This window comes from Anas platyrhynchos, chromosome 3 (genome assembly GCF_047663525.1).
Source record: "Anas platyrhynchos isolate ZD024472 breed Pekin duck chromosome 3, IASCAAS_PekinDuck_T2T, whole genome shotgun sequence".
Classification (NCBI taxonomy): domain Eukaryota; kingdom Metazoa; phylum Chordata; class Aves; order Anseriformes; family Anatidae; genus Anas; species Anas platyrhynchos.
Genome location: NC_092589.1, coordinates 45,414,277 through 45,432,797, shown reverse-complemented (window position 1 = coordinate 45,432,797; position 18,521 = coordinate 45,414,277). Strand labels below are relative to the sequence as shown.

The following is an 18,521-nucleotide window of genomic DNA, read 5'->3' as shown; positions in this document are numbered from 1 at the left end:
TCCCAAAAGGGGAAGGGTTGCGGTGGGCTGCACATCCCTGCTGCAGGCTGGCCGTGGGAGAGGCTCCCCCACTCCTTGCCCCCTGCCATCCTCCAGGCCCTTGGGCTCACCCCAACCAGGGAAGGCGCCTTCCCCTGGCTGTCCCTAGGCTGGATGAAGGTCCGCTCACTCCCTTGACCTCCAATCTGTTGAAACAGCCCAAACCTTCCACCCTGTTTCTTTACCTCATCAGCAGAAGAGGTGTGGTACTTAAATTACCGCATCTTCCGTGCCCTGCTTGGGTGCAGCTCAGCCCTACTGCTACAGAAGTTTGCCCCTTTTAACCCCAGGCTTGCGACCTTAAACATCCTAGAAACCACAGTTCCTGTGCTGACCACCAACCAACCCAAAACACCCTGCGATCCCAAGCACACCACCTGCCCCATCAGGCAAGGCCAGTGTAGGCCCCCTGCGGAGCCGTGGCCTGGCATGCATCAGTGTCAGTGTCCTGGAGCAGGGGGGACAGGCCATGAGCTGGCTCAAATCATGCACACCGGGGAAAAAAAAAAAAAAAAGAGTTATAGCACTTCTCAGAAAAATGTGTTGCACTCTGGCAATGAGATTTCATGGGATGGCTGGAAATATTCCCCTCTGCTACCAACCTTGGTAGCAATATTTACCGCGTTCAGCATTTCTCATGGGGAACCCCCCTCTTCCTTTTCCCCTGGCTTTATTTATCATCATCTTAAGCCAGAACTCCAAAGAGTATGTGCAAACTGCTACTGCAAGGAGCAGACCACTCCTTGCCTGTGACAGTCAGCACAGCGTGCCGCTGTACTGTACCGCGTTTCATGCATGAAGGGGTTTTCTGCTCCCCTGTGGCCCGCAACCCCCCTCGCATGGTGCGCACATCTTGTGTATTGTGTGCTGGCTGCAGCGCAAAACCTGCTGCTAATAAACTTTGGGGGGTGGCAGCAGTCTGGTCGTATGTTTTCAGGGCTTTCCGAGCCACTTCCAATTTGCGTTGTTTCCATTTCTTTCCGCATCTCTCTGCGGCTTCGTACACGCGGGGAGGGGGGCTGAAACTGCTCCGCAGAAGGTGATTACGAGGCAGAGGATGGGTATGGATGGGGCGGGCCCGTGCTTTTGGAAATGCTCTCCCCTTTTCTGAGAGCATCTGCCCGGAGACGAACAGATGTGGGCACCTGCGGTGACAGGCCACATATGCTCCGTCCTATTCACAGGCATTCAGATACGGCCACAATGGCGAGGCTTTGTGCGCGCGGAGTCACCAAATATATTAATCTGTGCTCCCCAGAGCACCGCTCTGTTTAATTTTTCACCGGCAGCAACATCTGATCTCAGCCCTCCATCGGCTCCCCGGCCCCCTCCTTCCCCCCTGAAAACATGTGGAGTTATCCAGGCCCCCACCTGTTGCCTGCAGGGCGGAGGTGGGCCTGCCGCAGGGCTCCCCGCTCACCACAAAGCCCAGGAGACCCAATCTGGCCCCCAGTTTTGCCCTCAAAACCCTCAGATTTTGCCCTCGAGGTCCCAGGGGCCGCTTTGTTGACCAAATCCCACTGTTTTTCCCCCCGATGTGTCAGTCAATAGGTTGCGCGGCCAAAAGGTGACATAAACCTTGGACATGTGGCTTGGGGTTCTGTGTTTTTTGTTGTAGTTTTGTTCGTGGTTTTTGTTTTTTAAACTGCTTCAAGGGGTGTTTTGTTGGCACTTTTTAATTTTCAAACCGCCTCAGCGGGTGTTTTGCTGACTTTTTTTTTATTATTATTATTTTTTAAACTGCTTCACTGCGCGTGCCTCTCTCACATCCCCCTCCCTGGTTCTGCCCGGGTTCGTTCCGGCCCACACCGAGCCCCTGAGCCCCACGGTGCCCGCACGATGCCGGGGGGCACCGAGCCGCGGGCGGCCCCGTTCCCCCACACCACCCCCCCCGGCCGCCATTGCGCTGCCCGCGGCCCCTCAGCGCGGCCCGGCCCGGCCGCTGCGCGCATGCGCAGCCCCGCCCGCGGGGAAGCGGAAGCGCAGGCTCGGGTCAGTGCCGGGGGTGCCGTTTAATGGCCGAAGCGGGTGGGCGGGGGGGGCTGTGGGGGAGCCCCGCTCGCAGCATGGCCCCGGGGGGGGCTCGGCCCCTTGCGGCCGGGAAGGGAGCGGGGGGACCTTGCCCCTTGTCCCTCCTCGGCCCCAGGGTGTTCTGCGAGGGCGGCTGGGGGTGGCGGCAGCAGCGCTGCGCCTCGTGGGGGGACGATAAAATCGCTGAGGGGACGATAAAATCCCTGTGGTGGTGGTGGGGGGGTGCTGGCGACATAAAGTCAGCGGTGTTCGGCCTGCAGAAAGTTCCTGGGGTGTCCCCTGGATCCTGGTGCTTGTGTAAACATCGGAAGGAAGGAAGACACCCCTGATTACTGGGGTGGGGGAGGATTTTCTTTCCTTTTTTTTTTTTTTTCTTCCTGCAGATTGCATTTTCTGAGAATAAAGAACGTTTTTTTAGCCTTGCAGCTGAGATCCCGTGCAAACCTGAGGTCTCAGTTTCACAAAAAAATAAGTATCCGGCTTTAAACAGTTCGTCTGTTGCACAAAGCTCACAGGTTTGCCACTCTTACGAAACGATGTTCCAACATCCAGCACTTCAGTCCCTCTTCTACCATTATTGACCTTCTGCTCAAGGCAGTAGATCTTGTTATGTTTTCTGATACTGTGGTGAAACCCACCACAGTATCAGAATATATATGAAGAGGGTTTCCTATTACATTCAGGCTCCTGGATGAAAAACAGAAAAACTGGATGGGTGAAAGAATGTACAATCTTTTTATTAATATTATGTTTTCTGCAGATGTTTGTGATAATGATAAAATGGTAACACCACCCGTGAGTCTTGCCTACGTGCTTGGCTGTTAACTTTCTGTTGATTAGGCCAAGCTGGTACTGGTCCTGGAGATTTTTCTGATAATGTCAGTGTCACAGACTTGCATAAACTGTTAGGCAAGAGGAATGCTTCAGATATAAGAGTCTGAAGGTGAAAGGAAATTACGCTTTGAACTTAATATAACATGGTACAGCTAGTAAGTTGTTCTACCTCACTTCTTGCTCTAGGTGTGCAGCCACTAAGGCCAGAATCTGTACTGAATTATAAGTAACGCTTGGGCACAGCACGTTTCTGCAGCAGTAAGACCTGCAATGACTGCACTGCATCCGTGTAGTGAACTCCTATCATTTAGTCTGAGAGCACACGTTAGAGCCTGAAAGGTGAAGATCTTCACACTCACTGCTAGATCTCCATGGAAAGTGATAGGTAACCTGCCAGCGCTCAAACTGTTTGCAATCAGAGGTGGAGCTGTCCTGGAAAAGCAAATGGCTGGAGTGTTAAAGGCACCCAGGTATCACTGGAAGTAATGTTTTTGAGAACACAATACCCTACCTTGCGTACCTGTGCCTTACATTGTATGTAAATTCATGTATTTCATATTGCATTAAAGAGGATGGTATTCAGAAACTGTATCTGAAGGGTATTAAATATTTAAAACTCCAAGGAAGAAGAACTGAAATAACTTTAAAAGTTGTCAATTCGCAGTATTTGTTTGAATTCAACTTTTTTTTGTATATATCAGAAGCATGTTTATTGTAACACCCCTGGGACAGTCTGTAACTGAAATGTCAGAAACCAGCAGTGTGAGAAACAACAACAAAAAAATGTACCTGATTAATTAAAACATGAGTGTCTTCACTGTGTAACTGAGAAAGGATTTGACTTTCAAATAAAGTAAAAATAAAAGCAAAACAGATTTTCTGAGAATAAAGATCAAAACAAAGTGTGATGAGAAAGTCAGCGTTGCCACTTCCAGTTTTCATTGGAAGGTCCTTTGAAATGGTGGTGTGGTAATGGAAATTGGTGTTGTCATAGAGGAAAGAGCACATCTAATGTCAAAGCTTTGCCAAACTAATTTGCATTGAGATTTCTAGAAACAAAAACAGAGGTCATCTATGGTTTTAATTTTATCCCATGACTCTCTTTTTGTGGAACACATATATTGGTTCATGGTTCATTCAGGATGCCAAATAAAGTTCTGCCACAGAATTTGGAGGCTATGCTTCAATTTTTTGGTGTTCGTAAACAAAAAATAGACATTTGATTTTTAATTTTTTATTTTCTATCTAAGGTTGGCATGTATGTCTTTTAAAATAGATTTGTTCAAAATTGCTGTGCATGTTAGAAATCCCACCTAATAAAGTAACTTCACTATTAATGATAGTCAAATTTGTAGATTTATCAAGTATAGGTAAGCCTGTAATTCTTTAAACATGTCTTGAAATGTAACTATGTCTTCAAATGCCATGGTAAAGTGAATTCAGTTTCTGATTCAGAGCAAACTGACAGTGCCAATAATGTTGGGTAAGTCGGTATTGCATGCAAGTGGTACCACACTGATGGAGTGCTGCCTGTAAACTGTAACGGCAGCTGAGTGATTTGAACACTCAAGGTACAAGACCAGATTCCAAAATTACTCAGAACAGTATTTTTTCATCTAAATACAAGATGTTCATACACTTTTAGTGTGAAAAGCAAGCCATTAATTCCTGTGTTGCACATTGTCAGCTGAGATGATATAAAGCTTTAAATTACATCTGTATTTGTTTTTCTAGCAATGTATACTTTTTAACACTTCATCTGAAATGTTTCAAGTCACACAGATGAAAATGTTTTGATTATTACAGTTTTCACTGATACAAAAAACAGAGGTGGAAAGCAAAGCAAACGGGCTTTATGTCCGGTTTGATGATGGGATGAAAACTGGGTCAGACAGCTTAAAGGCCAAGATTAATAATAAAATAAAAGCAATTAGCAAAAGCAGAGAAATGCCTGTTCAATTTCTAAATGTTCTTTTGTTTGTTTATTTGTTTAACAAACTAGCAATTTATTATATTTCTTAGTAGTGCATTTTGGAATTCTGTTTTTATATTTCTTCTTTCAGGCTGCTGTGAGTTTCCGAGGTCAACCATGGGCATTAAAGGCTTGCAGGGGTTTGTGACAAGAGTTTGCCCTGATGCCTGCAGAACGGTAGATCTGAAAGAGGTGGCGGAAAAGCATCGCATTGATCACCCAGATATCCCACCTGTTATCGTAGTAGATGCCATGAGTTGCGTTAGGCACTGGTACACGCCGGAATCCTGGGTGTGCGGTGGCCAGTGGCGGGAGTACCTGGCCAATTTAGAGGCTTTTATTAAAGCTTTTACAGCAGCCGGTATCACGCTGGTGTTTTACTTCGATGGAGTGGTAGAAGAGAAGAAGAGAGACGAGTGGATCAAACGGAGGTGGCAGAATTACAAGGAAATAGCTGCGCTGTTTCAGTTTGTGAAGACTCACAGGAAGCAACCAGGGAGAGGAATGTTCGTTCTTCCCTCAGCGTTGCCTACTTTTACACGGTATGCCCTGAAGTCACTCGGTCAAAAAACAGTGTGCACGTTGAAGGAGGCAGACTTTGAGGTGGCTGCATACGGTTTGCAGCATAACTGCATAGGAATTCTTGGGCAAGACAGTGACTACCTCATCTATAATACATCTCCCTATTTTTCCATTGAGAAGCTCTGCTTGGACAAGCTGGTCACTGTTATGTACTGCAGAGAAGCTCTTTGCCGTGCATTGGGTCTTAGCTTGACACACCTCCCTCTCTTTGCTTGCTTGCTTGGCAATGATGTTGTTCCAGAAAGCTTGTTGGAAGGCTTTTGGAGTAAATGTTTAGCCACCTGTCCGCCCAGGAACAAGAGCTACAACAGAAGAACAAATGTACTTCTGGCTGTAGCAAACTACATCTCGAGAGTTCCGTGCTCGTACAGCAGCCTGAAACACTTGGAAGAGATGTTGCCTTTGGGATCAGACAAGACATTACTTCTCAGAGGAATGGAGTCCTATCTTTTGCCTGGGCAGCACTCTCCATGGATTCCTCCCACTGCAGAACATCTCAAAACATTCTCAGCTGTAGAAGAAACAGCCATGTGTCAAGATAAGGAAATCTTTCAGGTACCTTGTCTTCTAAAGCTCAGTGGTCTCTTTATTGTCATGACTACATAGTGAAAGTTGGTAATGAGTACACTGCACCTATTTATTTAAATTTGCTTGAACAAAATCTTTTGCTTGCTAAGAGCAGTTGTGATTAGGAGTATTATACAGCACATTTTAGTTAACTTCTTCCTGAAGTGTCAGGTCAAATAACAGGGAGCAGCACGTGTCTGGGCTGGTAGCTGGGCACAGAGATTGCTTTCCTTGTACTGCACCATGGAATAACTTGCTTTTTGCTTTGAGAGCCCACAAGTCAGATGCAGCTGGTTAGTGGTCTGCTGGGCTGTGCTGGTACGTGTAGTCAAAGTACCAAAGGGGAGCTGTGCTAAGAACACAGGAGTTAAAATTGCTGTTGTGGAGGAGACAGGAAAGTTTCCAATAAATCTGTATTTCAAGCTTTTAGGACTTACCATTCAGGCGCACTGTCCTTGAATGAACAGTGCAGTGGCCTGTTAATCCTTAAAGGGCAGGGCTGCACTAAGGTTTCACATGTGGCTTCCCACGGGGGCAGAGATTCACTGCCAATGGGGTGAGAAGCTGTACAGTCAGACTGGCTCGCTCTAGCAGATTGGATGTGTTAGCTCAGGTAGCCTGCCTGGCTAATAGAAAACTCTGCTGCCAAGACATGGACTGACCTTTATACCAACTGAGCTGCCTTGCATTGGAGTTCATACAACAGCAGTAAGCCTAGAGCAGAACTCTGTAAATTCATGGCAATTCAGAGAATATATTGAGCTTTAATTGGAAAAAAAAAAAAAAAAAAGCTACAGGAGGTAGTAGCTTTTGTACCTTGTATTAGTCATCTACTACTCCCTGTTTTGTCTGTCTCTTACTTATCTTGCATCTTTGCTTTAAGACTATTTTTGTTTCCTCATTATATTGCTCTGATTATATAATTTACATTTTCATTTTCAAAAAGACTCTGAAACACTTAAAATTAAATTAAAACCTATGCAATGCTCATTTCAGCTTAATTGCAGACGTCTTTGGGTTTGATGTTAACCACATGTAGATACAATACGTGTAATTTTTGACTGTACGAGTTAAATAGAGGACATCATTAGAAAAACAACAACACTACATCCTAATGAAGTGTTGAAAAATACTGTTTATGCTTGAAGTGCAAGGAAAAATTAGGCAGAATGTAATTATCTAGGTTGGATTACAGCCAGGACAATAGTATTAATATCTTTACTCCTTAAGAGAATGTACCATGTGGTCTTTATGACAAGTGGTCATTATTTCTTGGTTTAATCTTTCATTTATAGTGTTGCAGTTCTCTAGCATCATGCTGAGCTACTGCTGTACGGAAATAATAACGTTTAGAAGCTCCATTCAAGAAAGCCTCACTCTCACTGCATAAATCCCACGTTAAGCTCGTACCTGAGCCAAGGAAATTACAGTCAAAGTTGAAGACATGTTGTCTTCTGCTTTTCTGTTACAGGTGTTTAAATATTTATATATGTTATGTGTGTGCTTTGTTTCATATTTTGAAATCCACAATGTAATTCTACTTGCCTTGCACATTATCTAAAATGCACATACATGGCACACACAGTTCAGTTCCAATCTCAAGGACATAGCCTCATGTTCCTGATTCCTTCAGGAAAGAAGAACATACCTTAATGGCTGTCTGCATGTGTAAATTAGAAATATTTTTCAAGATACAGCATTGAAAACAACTTTACTATTAAAATCAGCTTTTTTTTTTTTTTTTTTTGCTTTTGCTTTTTTTTCCAGTACATTAGGATGTGTATGCTATTTGCAAATGACAAGAAACTAGCATTTTCAAATGATCTAATATTTGTGAAAGTTTGTCTGAAATAGTTCCATGATGCTTCATTCAAATCATGCTCAGAAAACCCTTTGGTTTTGTTTTATACAAAAGTGGATTTGGGAGATTCTTTCAGTACATGAAGTATTTCTTCCCAGGCAACCAGTAATTTATTGCTATAAGAAAATGCTCCGTTGATTGGCAATCTATACAGAAGCCTATCATTCACTGTATGCTCATGTGAGCAGTTATTTGGAAAGCATGATCTTTCCTAGAATTAGTTTTGATCAGTAATGGCCAGTGTTTGCACTTTGAACTCCTGAGTCCCTAGGCTTGTAGGTACCAAGATCCTGCAGAGATGATGAGTTTCTTTGGCCAGTGGTCTGGTAATTCCCTGCAAAAAGGACTGAGGTAGCTGTGTAGATGGCACAACCCAAATAATATGGATAGCGTGACACATGCAGGGAATGCTAAGCAGAGAAACTTCTCTGCCTGTGTGCCATAAAGCATGGGTCCAGGAAAATTACACCCCTGTAGTTTGGGTTTGAAGTTTTTAAGTAGAAATTATGGCTGGCTCTGGACACTAACCAGTCCAGGTTAGTTAGTGTACGGTGCCTGAGAGCAGCTTTGTTTGTAAGATGGTCCAGACCAGCTGTCCCTGTAGGTACCCAGGCTGCCTGTAGGCATTTGATGTGCCTGAATCTGGTGGGTGGCCAACCTGCAGCCTGATGCTGTGATTCTGCTTTTCAGCAAGGCTGGAGACTTTGTTTCCTCACTGAAGTAGACTGTATTTCTTTCCCTGGGGGAAAAAAACTATCACAAAGTAAAAGTGTGGTGAAGTTTCAGTATTCTAATTTCATCACTATGTAAACTACACCAATCCAGCTACTCTCAGGAAAGAAAAGGGGCTGTCTTGTATAGCTTGTCTTACAATAAAATGAAAGGTTTGGGTTTTGTCATGTCTTCAGTCAAGGGTTGTACTTTTTTTTTTTTGAAGTGTATATACACTTTTTAGAAAGGGAAGAACTCTTTAAGAAGAGTGTCTAATGGAGGACAGCTCATTTTTTCATGTCTGAATTCAGAACTCATTCTAAAAATGATTACTCTCTAAAAAGGTGTTATGAAAAAAAAAACTTCAAGATTTAAGAATTCAAGGAGCAATTAAGAGAATGGCAATGATGGGAAGTTTCCTGGGAATTCCTGTCTATAAAAAGATAGGTGTCTGAAAACATAGTATACTACTGTTTTTTTTGAAAAAGTGTTTGTTCCTTTCCTGACCACTCTGTCCACTCGTACCGATTCCTCTAACAATGGATAGGTTTTGTTACTTTTTCATCATTCTTAATTTTGCAGATAACACCTTTTTCTTTCTTTGAACAGTTAGCTAAGGAACAGCACATCCAATCTGAAAATTATGTAGTCTTCAATATCCTGTGTAATGGAGTGATTGAGTGCAGCAACTCTTTGGAAGATGATCGTGATACAGAGATTCCTGGACAAGCACTCATCTTCCGCCCTGTTCGTCAGCATGTTTATTCTGTCTTGTTGGAACCTGGAAAAGGTAAGTGTGAGGCTACTTACACCATTACTCAAGTGTACTTTAAATTCTGAGATAGGAAATCTTGAATTTGTTGTTTCAGTGGCTACTTCTACATGGCATTTAGGATAAAAACTGTGGGCAACTGAAATGTATTTTGTAAGGAATCAAAAGAAAACTTGACAATTAAATTGTAGTTTTGAAAGCTGTTACTCATCAAAAGATTGAGCAAAACTAAGACGTTTAGAATATTTTAAGAGTTTGAGAGGATATAAAGCCTTGTTTTGTTTTACTAAGTATCTCCCGATGAATTAATGTCAGCTATAATACACTTCTACAAAACAGTTACCATTTTACCCTCTGTTGATTTTAAGTCTATGATTTTAAGAACATCTGATAGGCAAATACAGTTATTGCAGTAATACACAAGCAGTCATGCCAGTGATTATTAATTCTTTCATCAAGGTGGAAGAAGGTAAGATTTCTTTATCCAGTTGTATAAACAGATACTGCAGTAGGTATGTATCTGTGCTTCTATTCTACTTTAAGACACAAAATTTATGTGCATCCTTGTAGAAATTTTGCACTCTTAAGAGTTTACTTGAATGTTATTTTTAGCTATGGTGGCTTTTATTTCATGCTCCCAGTGGCTTTTAGGCAGTGACTTGAAAAAACGCACCTTTATTCTCTTTAATATGCTGTTTTCTCTTTGTCATTCACTTTACATTTGTATTGATGAAAGTGCCCCACCATCAACTTAGTATTTAAACTATGTGCTTAGAAAGGCCATATAAATGAAGTACCTGACTTCCTTCACCAACTAGAGGTTGAAGTCATACCATAATAGGAAAAAAAAGGAGGAAAAAATGAATCAGAGTTTACATAGTCCTTTAGAGAGAATTACAAAAAGCTCAGCAGTAGTCATGCACATCTGTCATCTTTCATTTTTCAGCCTATTGCCTCTAAATTTTGTAGACAATTATAACTTCATTGGGTTTTGTTTGTTCCTCTACACAGCAGGATATTCACTGATGTTTTCAGAAACACCCAGTACCAAAACTTCTAATTAACAATTGTTAATGGATGGCAGGGTAGTAGGCAGATTTGCGTTTGTGTTAGTGTTTGTAGTGGTCAGATGAAGAAGATTAGAATTGAAATACAGAAACAATAATTTAGAATCGTAATGAAAATGAAATTTGGACTTGAAAGAGATCTTCTTTTAAGAAAGTCATTTTATAATAAAACCATGGATAACATGTTTTACTTGCTCTCAGTTCATGGTTCAAATCCAGAAACAGTTTTTTAAAGTAAATCTTGTTGAACACCCCCAGTCCTTAACCTTTCCAAAAAGGTAGGTAGAGCTTGTCTGCATGGCTACTGTAATAAATCTTTATTTTTATTGCTTGTATCTACCTCTATCTGCTTTAACTGTGTCACTTCCTAGTCGTTCATGGGTTGGTTGGTTGGTATTTACTCCAGTGTATAGTTGCTTTCAGGTCAAGAGTGTAGACCATTAATCAGATTCTGCATGGAAATTTGTAAGTGAATGTCAGCATTATTTTTTAATGAATTTCCTTGTAGAGTTACAAGGCAATAGTGTTCTCTTCAAAGTAAGTAGAATCCTTTACCAGTTTCATTCGGATAAAGTCTGACTTTTTTGTAGTTCAGTGAGGGGTAGTAAGGAGAGATGTAAACAACACTGTATGTAGATTGTCATATAATGTAGAATTACTTTGGATTAGCATTAAAAAGAAGAGCTTACTGGAAGGAGGCAACCAATTAAATTAGTCTGGAGCCTGCTGCCATGGAGAAACAATTGCCAGTGTAGCTCTTGTAAAATCAAGTTGGCTAACTACACAATGTTCCAGTTTGCAGTGGAGACGTATGTATACCCGCTTTTATTCCTTAAGATCCCTCAATTATAAGATTCCTGGTTTGGATACTGACCTCTTTGCAGTTTGCAAATCTTCTCATTTACTGTTAAATAAGGATAACAAAACAGCCAACATTTTCTAAAAGCAGCGATTGCAGTTTTAGTTAAGAACATTTCTAAAAATAACATAAACAGCTCCATCAACCCTGAAACAAGAACCTCTTGGGCTTTGTTTATTTAGGTTAAGATTTTCAGGTGCCAAAGATACTCAAGAATCAATAGGAGCTGGATGTCGTCATATCCTTTGAAATCACCTGCATAGACCAAGCCACTTCACCAGCATTTATTTTGCTGCCACTGCCGGTATAATTTTCTTGCACAGCCATTCCTTTCAGTCCCTGTGCAACCTCTCAGCTGTGCCGGTGCAGCTGTTTGAGCAGCTACACGGTGACCTATATTGAGAAATTGAAAATAGCCCCTTTCTCTTTTCCCTGACTTTCTTGCAGTCAGGTAACTAACCTGGTTCTGTTTCCCCATCTGACTCTGTGTAGTCACAAACAGTTGTGGTGAAACAACCTGAGGGAACAGCAGGGAGTGGGAGTGAGCAAATCAATGGTCATGAAGCTGTCGCTTTGGCTGTAATTTGATGTATGGTAAGCACGTGCTTACCTTTACTTACCAAAGTATTACTAGAATCAGACTTATTTTCACCCCACCAAAAAAAAAAGGGAGGGAGGCGGGGGGGAGGCAGATGATCTTGATCATACAGCACTTGTTGCTTGTGTTTTTAAAAAATATAATTCTTATTACCAGAGGTTCTTCTGAGCAGCACTAGTTGTAATATTGCTTTATAGTGATACATAAGTTGTCAACTTTTAGCATTGTTCCTAGAACTGTACTGTTAGAAAAAAAATTGAGGAGGAGGGGAAAATAACAGTAAATAGTGCAGGCTGAGATACTAGCCAAGCTCTTTCTTTTGTACACAAAGAGTTCAGAACAAAGCCGACAGGTTTTGGCACTAACTCAGGCCATGGAAATACCTGCACCAGTTGCAAGGTTATGTAATGTGGCCTAAACACGTGGCCAGCTCCTGGAAGTCCTGGCATCACTCCCAGTTCTAAGATTAGCAGCCCAGGCTGACCATGCTTTTGACACTGTCAAAAACAGGCCATTAGTAGAATTTTTGCCAGTTATCACCAGTGACCGATCAGTAGGGTTGGCATTGGTGCAGGTGTAGAGGAGCACACCGTTTCCAGCAGTCTCTTAGTTCAGTGTTTTGCACGTAGCTGAAATTTTCCTTCAGCTGCTAGGCAATGCTCTCACAGGTTGTACAGGGTCTATTTAAGCAAAGAAACTGATGTTTTTGAATTTCACTGTTGATATTCTTTATGTGTATTGGGGGGGGAAAATGTTTCAAAAATTAGGCTACCTTTTTTCCCCGGAGATAATTCCCTGCCAGGGGACTTGGCATTTAGTAATCACCTTTCAATTCAGCTCTTGCTAGGTTAATGTGCTGTGAATTTGCAGGACCCTCTGCAATATATTGTGTTCTTGAGTATGTCCCCTCTTGTTTGTTGCTCTACCCAAATCCCATGTACATTTTTTTTTTTTTTACTCAACTCTGTGTCTTCCATAGCTATTGGTTTATTGCTTGGCCATCCAGTGCATTCAGATAGAGCAGGTAACTTGACTTTCCTGCCTTTCTTTCAGTTGGTGCCCTAATAGGATCTGTCAGCTGAGTCACCAGTTTCGTGCAATGTTTTGCTGTTTCATACAACTGAAATCTTTTGTGCTCTTTCAGATTTAGTTGAAAAAGAGCAGTGGGTCCAACAATTAGTTAAAAGACAGACATCCTAATTATATAAGCCTTGCTTCCTTAAGAAGCCAGGCTAAAATTTAGGAGGTTGAATGGATTGAATAAAGCAGAGTCATTTACGTAATGGCTTCAAACAGTGCTAAAACATGAAAATGCTTTCTGAAAGTGACTTTGGGTTATTAAACTAGAAGGTTTTCTTAATGGAAAAACATTATCATTGGCAATGATTTATAATGAAGATTTGAGACTCTTCAGCTACTGGAATGTGCAGTTGAATGTGGTTTTTTGTTTGTTTTTCCCCAGCCTAGGCATTTTTCATTTTATTCTTCACATCAACAGTTTTCAAACAGCAAAGCATGGCAAGCACAGGTGTAGTGCTATCCCTTGCAGTCCAGTTGCTGACTCTTCAGTCCCTCCCCTGTATTTGTGCTGCGGGTCCATGCTTAAGGAAGGTAAAAGAAGCAGGACAGTAAAACAGATTTTGTCATGTTCTTTTCCCCTTCTCTTATCGCTGAACTAGCAGCCCATCTGAGGTGTTTCTTCCCCTGCACCATGGCATGCTATTGCTCATTCAAGCCAGCAGCCATTTTCTGCACTGAACTATGGACATGGACAGGAAACTAATGACCAAACTAATGACCAAAGTTCTTGAGATGGGGGAGACAAGGGGAGGAGAGTGTTGGATAGTTGGTTGTTGTTTGTGTGTCTTTGATGTTTTATGCAAGGTAAAGATTTTTGGGGGGCTCAGATTGCAGCATTAGAAATCTATGTGCATTAAAATGCACAGTGATGGGAATTAATGACAAAAGGCAGGCGTTTGTTGTTAGTACCACTGAAACCCCCGTGTCTCAAAAACACTGAGTGAGAGATGGATGGATTTAGAGATACAATTCTATGAATCTGGTAACTGACCTTGGTTAGGTCAGCTTTGTACAACAGAAATCAAAACTGGTAGGTGACTGTTCTGTCCTCCTCACCCCAGCACTCCTACGGCAGACATGTTCTGAGTGATGCAGAGAAGTAAGGTACCAGATTCCCTTGGATTTTCATGTGAGCTCAGCTTTAAAGCCAGTATGGGGTGGGAAGTGTGTGGCTCAAGTAGTGAAACTTTTAAGTTAAGAGACGCCTTAATCTGTACATGGAGCAGGGGGTGCAGTTGGGGTTTGGAGGGCTAGGAAGCCACTTGAGCTATTAGGCATAAACAATCCCTTTATACCGAATAAAAGATCTGGAACAATGGTCTCTAAAAGCTCTGCATCTGACTGGGGTGACTCCATTGCTGTCAGCTTTCAATAGATAGCCATCAAGGCCTCCTGTAACGATTTTGTTGTAAGCCCTGATACAGGAATTGTCAGGGCAAGCTGGCAGGAGGACCATATTAAGGGCTGTCTGCGTTTGTGGCCCCAGGAGGCTGAGGTAGTTCATGCAGGTCCCTAAACTACACCAGATGCCTCAACCCTGCCTGAACTGCCTTGGAATGGGAGGGCCTAAAGTTGGCTGAAAGATGTTTTTGAATGCTTTCCACAGACTTTTGTACTTACATTTTTGGCTGCAGTTCCCAACTCTAAACTCATGTTTATGGTACATAATTCAAACTCTCTTCACTTTTTCTGATGATTTGTCATAAAGATCCTAAAACTAATCTTTTGTGCTTTTATTTCAAAGAAGTTGAGCAAACAAGTCGTTATGAAGTACTTCCTATTACTTAGAACCCTGACCACCACTGCTTCCAACTTTTATGCAAGCATCAATGCTTGTACTCCACTTACTCACCCAATTCTGTCTTTGTTTAGGTGGAGCCTGTCCTTCTGTGAAAGAGTGGTTTGTCTATTTTGGAAATCCTCTGCAGCAGCCAGAGGTGATACAACCTGTCCAGCCTCCTCTTCCAGGTAGAATAAAAATGTGTTTAAATCTCAAATAATGACATCACTAAAATCAGGTTGGGAAAATATATCATCAGACATTTGATATGGTATCCAAAATGATTGTGGAGAACAAGGAGCTAAATTAGAAATGCTGCATGCCTGTAATTGCTTTTAATTGCCCTATGTAATTATACTAGGATTCCGCTTTGAGCTACATTTTATTACTGTGTCTTGTTAAACCCGGTGCTAATTCAAACATCCATTCTAAAATGCAAACAATTCCTTAAAGGTTCTAAATGCTGCTCTGAGGCTAGTATAAGTGGTGTGTAGGGCCCTATGAAAATACTCCTATTGAGCTGTTTGAGAGAATGTGTTAATGAGGTTGGTGGAGAATATAAAAAAGGGTCATTTTAGATCACTTGAGACAACCCAGAAGAGAGAATCCAGTTCCAAATTAAAACAAAAACAAACAAACAAACAAGTAGTTATCTGTTATCAGTTATTTGTTTCTGTGTAGTGTCTTTTACTGTCTTAAGCATCAAGTGTTTTGTGTGTTCATATTTTTTTTCCTTTGATTATGTGCAGATTCTTGAACACTCTGTGAAATCAGTATTATTAGGAATCTATTTATGAGGAAGTACACAGCAGTTAAAAGATTGGGCTTGGTGTATGTCACTTACCTTGTTATCACTAAATAGTATGATGCTGTACAAGTTCAGCATAGGAAATAAACAGTGGTGTATTATTTTTGTTATTTTAGAAGGAAAATTGTTCTAATTGTTAATTTGATAATGCTATTGTACTTGTAACCCGTCTACCTTTATTCTCACAGCTGTCTCTCTCTGTTCAACCACTAGCATGTGGATCAGAAGCTGGAAGTTTTTTAGTTTTTATATGAAATATGTTAGTTTCACTGATATATCACTGATACCTTGTTGAGGAAAATGCCTTCACTTCTTTGTAGTGAACATAAACATCAAGCTGCATTCTCCTTTTTTCTTTTTTTTTTCTTTTGGGGGGTCTTTAGAAACTACCTGTTTTTAATTTTCTGCAGTTACAGTAAACTGTCTCAAAGTATCCTAAGATGGTATGTTTATCTTCATGATTAAAAGTTGTAATATTTAGTAGGAGTCTTCAAATTCAAGTATGAAGGAAAAACAGCTGATCTTAGATAGCAGCCTTATCAAAATCCTTTTGAAAAAAACTGTTTGGAAAGAATTGAGTTATATAAACAAAGTACAAACAAACCTTCATTTGATATACAGTAGTTTCACTGTCCAGTAGCACTGATATGCTATTAGAAGAGTGATTATCTAATTGACTTGATGATAGCATGAAATTGCTGTGAAATTTTCCAAATGGATATGAATATGCACGGTAAAAGTTGATTTGTCTGTCCTGTAGAGCTGTTTTATTTCAGCATGTAATGGTGTGGGAGCATGCATTTTTAAAGACAAACAAAAACTCAACAAAGTATAAATGATACCTATGTTGTTACATTTCTGTTTGCATGGCAGATATACTGTATTCATTGTTGTGAAATTTTCTTTCCCAGATAGTATAGTGCCTTCCTCCTTTCTTGGAGAGGAATGTGCTCTGTTTCAACTGCCCTGCAACATACTACATGCAGAATCCACTTTCATGTTGACAGTAAATAGGATTTCAAATTACTTTGTTTGTGTGCAACAACTGTATATCAGGAGTTTGTAAAAACAGCATCTTTGGAGACATAATCTTTACTAAATCAGCAATGAAAGACTGTTCTAGCAGACTATTAAAAAAGGGGAGGAGGACTTCTGGTGTTTATTTTTAGTGCTCTGTTGTCATTCCTTCAGCGAACAAATATTTTTCTAAAATTTTTGCAGTCCATATTTGTATGCCTTACATTCGCTCATGCATCTTTTATTTTCCACAGCATGACTTTCTAATTCACCAAATAAGGTTCTCAACAGCGCATCACATTTTTCAGACAGGGATTGTATTTAGAGCGCACTTAAAGAAGTTAAAGGAAGTTGGAGTTCAAAGCTGTCAATCAAGATCAGGTTACTCAAAAAAAAAAAAAAAAAAAAAGAAAGAAAGAAACCTTAATAGAAACTATTCGAAAAATTACAGGTGCAGTCAAATTGGGAAAGTTCCTTGTTTCGTCTTTTTGGGAAAAAACAATAGCCTCATCATCACAAGTACTTCAGTAGTTCATTGTTTAGTAATATGCTGAGAAAATATGTGAAATCTTGACTCTGCCATGTTTGATTTAGATTAAAAAGTCTGAACAAGTATTATTTGATATCAATTTTGAACTATAATGTATATCACTAAGTATAAATTTCATATTGGTCTTAAAAAAAATTCCCACAATAAATATGGTTTTTTTGTTTATAAAACAGCAGAACTGTCTTGCATCTAAAAAGCTTGCAGGTAATGTATCACATGTAAGGATGTAAGGTTTTTTAATGAAACATTGAATCCTAAAGGCTGTAAGCTGGCAGCTTAAGTATGTTTAAAGTACAGTGTTTATTATGTGTATGTATTTCTCTAGAGAGATAATCCTCTGAATTATCATCTGCGCTTGTTCATATCCTCTGTCTATCTCCCTTCTGGAATGTTTCCTTTCATTTGAGTAAATGTGGTTGTGATGTTTCCCACACATTGACAAAACACTACTTAAATTGATAAAATAAAAACAAAATTTGTCTCTGAGAAATGAATTTTATTAGAAGGTCAGTAATCTAAGACATTACTGTTTAACATCCATATCTTGTGAATGTAGCTGATCTATTTGATGTGTGTTCAGTTTGTTATGGAACAGGAGATTTAAAAATCTTTAGTGGGAAAGTATGAATTCTGCATTCCATTTTATTTTTGAAAACGTAGGATATTTTAGCTGGTTGTGCATGTAGACTACTTTATACTTCAGGAGTCTGGATATACTTTCAGTCTTCTAATCATTACATCTTAAAGGAGTGTGTCGTGAGTATGCTCAAGTTCCAATTACTGTCTTCTGAATGTTTCAATAGTTTCAATAGTTATTACTTCAAACAGACTCGAACAGTAAATAATATACATTTATATCCATATACAGAATGATGACATAAGTTGGTATGAATGTGGGGAGTCGTCTCTGTATAAGCCCGAAGTTCAAGGATATCATATTGTTAATGCCTTCCACAACTTTCACATGCACATAGCACCTTATGGTTCCTATGACCCAAATAGGATAGATGATTTTCTCCTGACTAATCTTTACTGTAAAGATGTATCTGTTATACTTTTAAGCATGGTTTGTTCTGCTTCACTCCCTTTTGATTTTCAGGTTTGTTGTTATTGTCATTTTTTAAGTTAATTTAGTAAATATTTAGATGTGTTCAGTAAGCAAAATATTTCTCATTCCTTTACAAGTAAATTTATCTCTTTCAGAAATGTTTTCTAATTGCTGTAAAGTATGTAGTGAGGTTGTAGCTAGAGCAGAAGACTGTTTTGGGGGTCTGCTGTGTACGAATTTAGGTCTGTTGTTGGCTGTACGTTTGGTCATGGGAAAGTCATTAAACTTCAAAATATTTGTTCATTTTTACTGATCTTTCATCTAACGGTTAATAAATGTCTCTCT

At 40.5% G+C, this 18,521-nt stretch overlaps 1 protein-coding gene across 5 annotated transcripts in view; it reads left to right on the top strand.

Moving 5' to 3' along the window:
- Window positions 1-18,521, top strand: part of FAM120B (family with sequence similarity 120 member B) — a 60,646-nt gene that overhangs the window by 4,195 nt on the left and 37,930 nt on the right. Inside the window, exons 1-5 of one of the 5 annotated variants that reach the window (XM_027454204.3) lie at window positions 1,895-2,031; window positions 3,091-3,374; window positions 4,968-6,013; window positions 9,207-9,387; window positions 14,846-14,941. In XM_027454204.3, coding sequence (XP_027310005.2) covers window positions 4,994-6,013; window positions 9,207-9,387; window positions 14,846-14,941 — 1,297 coding nt within the window. In that variant the 5' untranslated portion in view covers window positions 1,895-2,031; window positions 3,091-3,374; window positions 4,968-4,993. Of the gene's footprint in view, window positions 1-1,894; window positions 2,032-2,272; window positions 2,586-3,090; window positions 3,375-4,967; window positions 6,014-9,206; window positions 9,388-14,845; window positions 14,942-18,521 lie in introns of those variants that run through there. The other 4 variants (XM_072035800.1, XM_072035799.1, XM_027454207.3 and 1 more) reach the window with 4 other exon arrangements.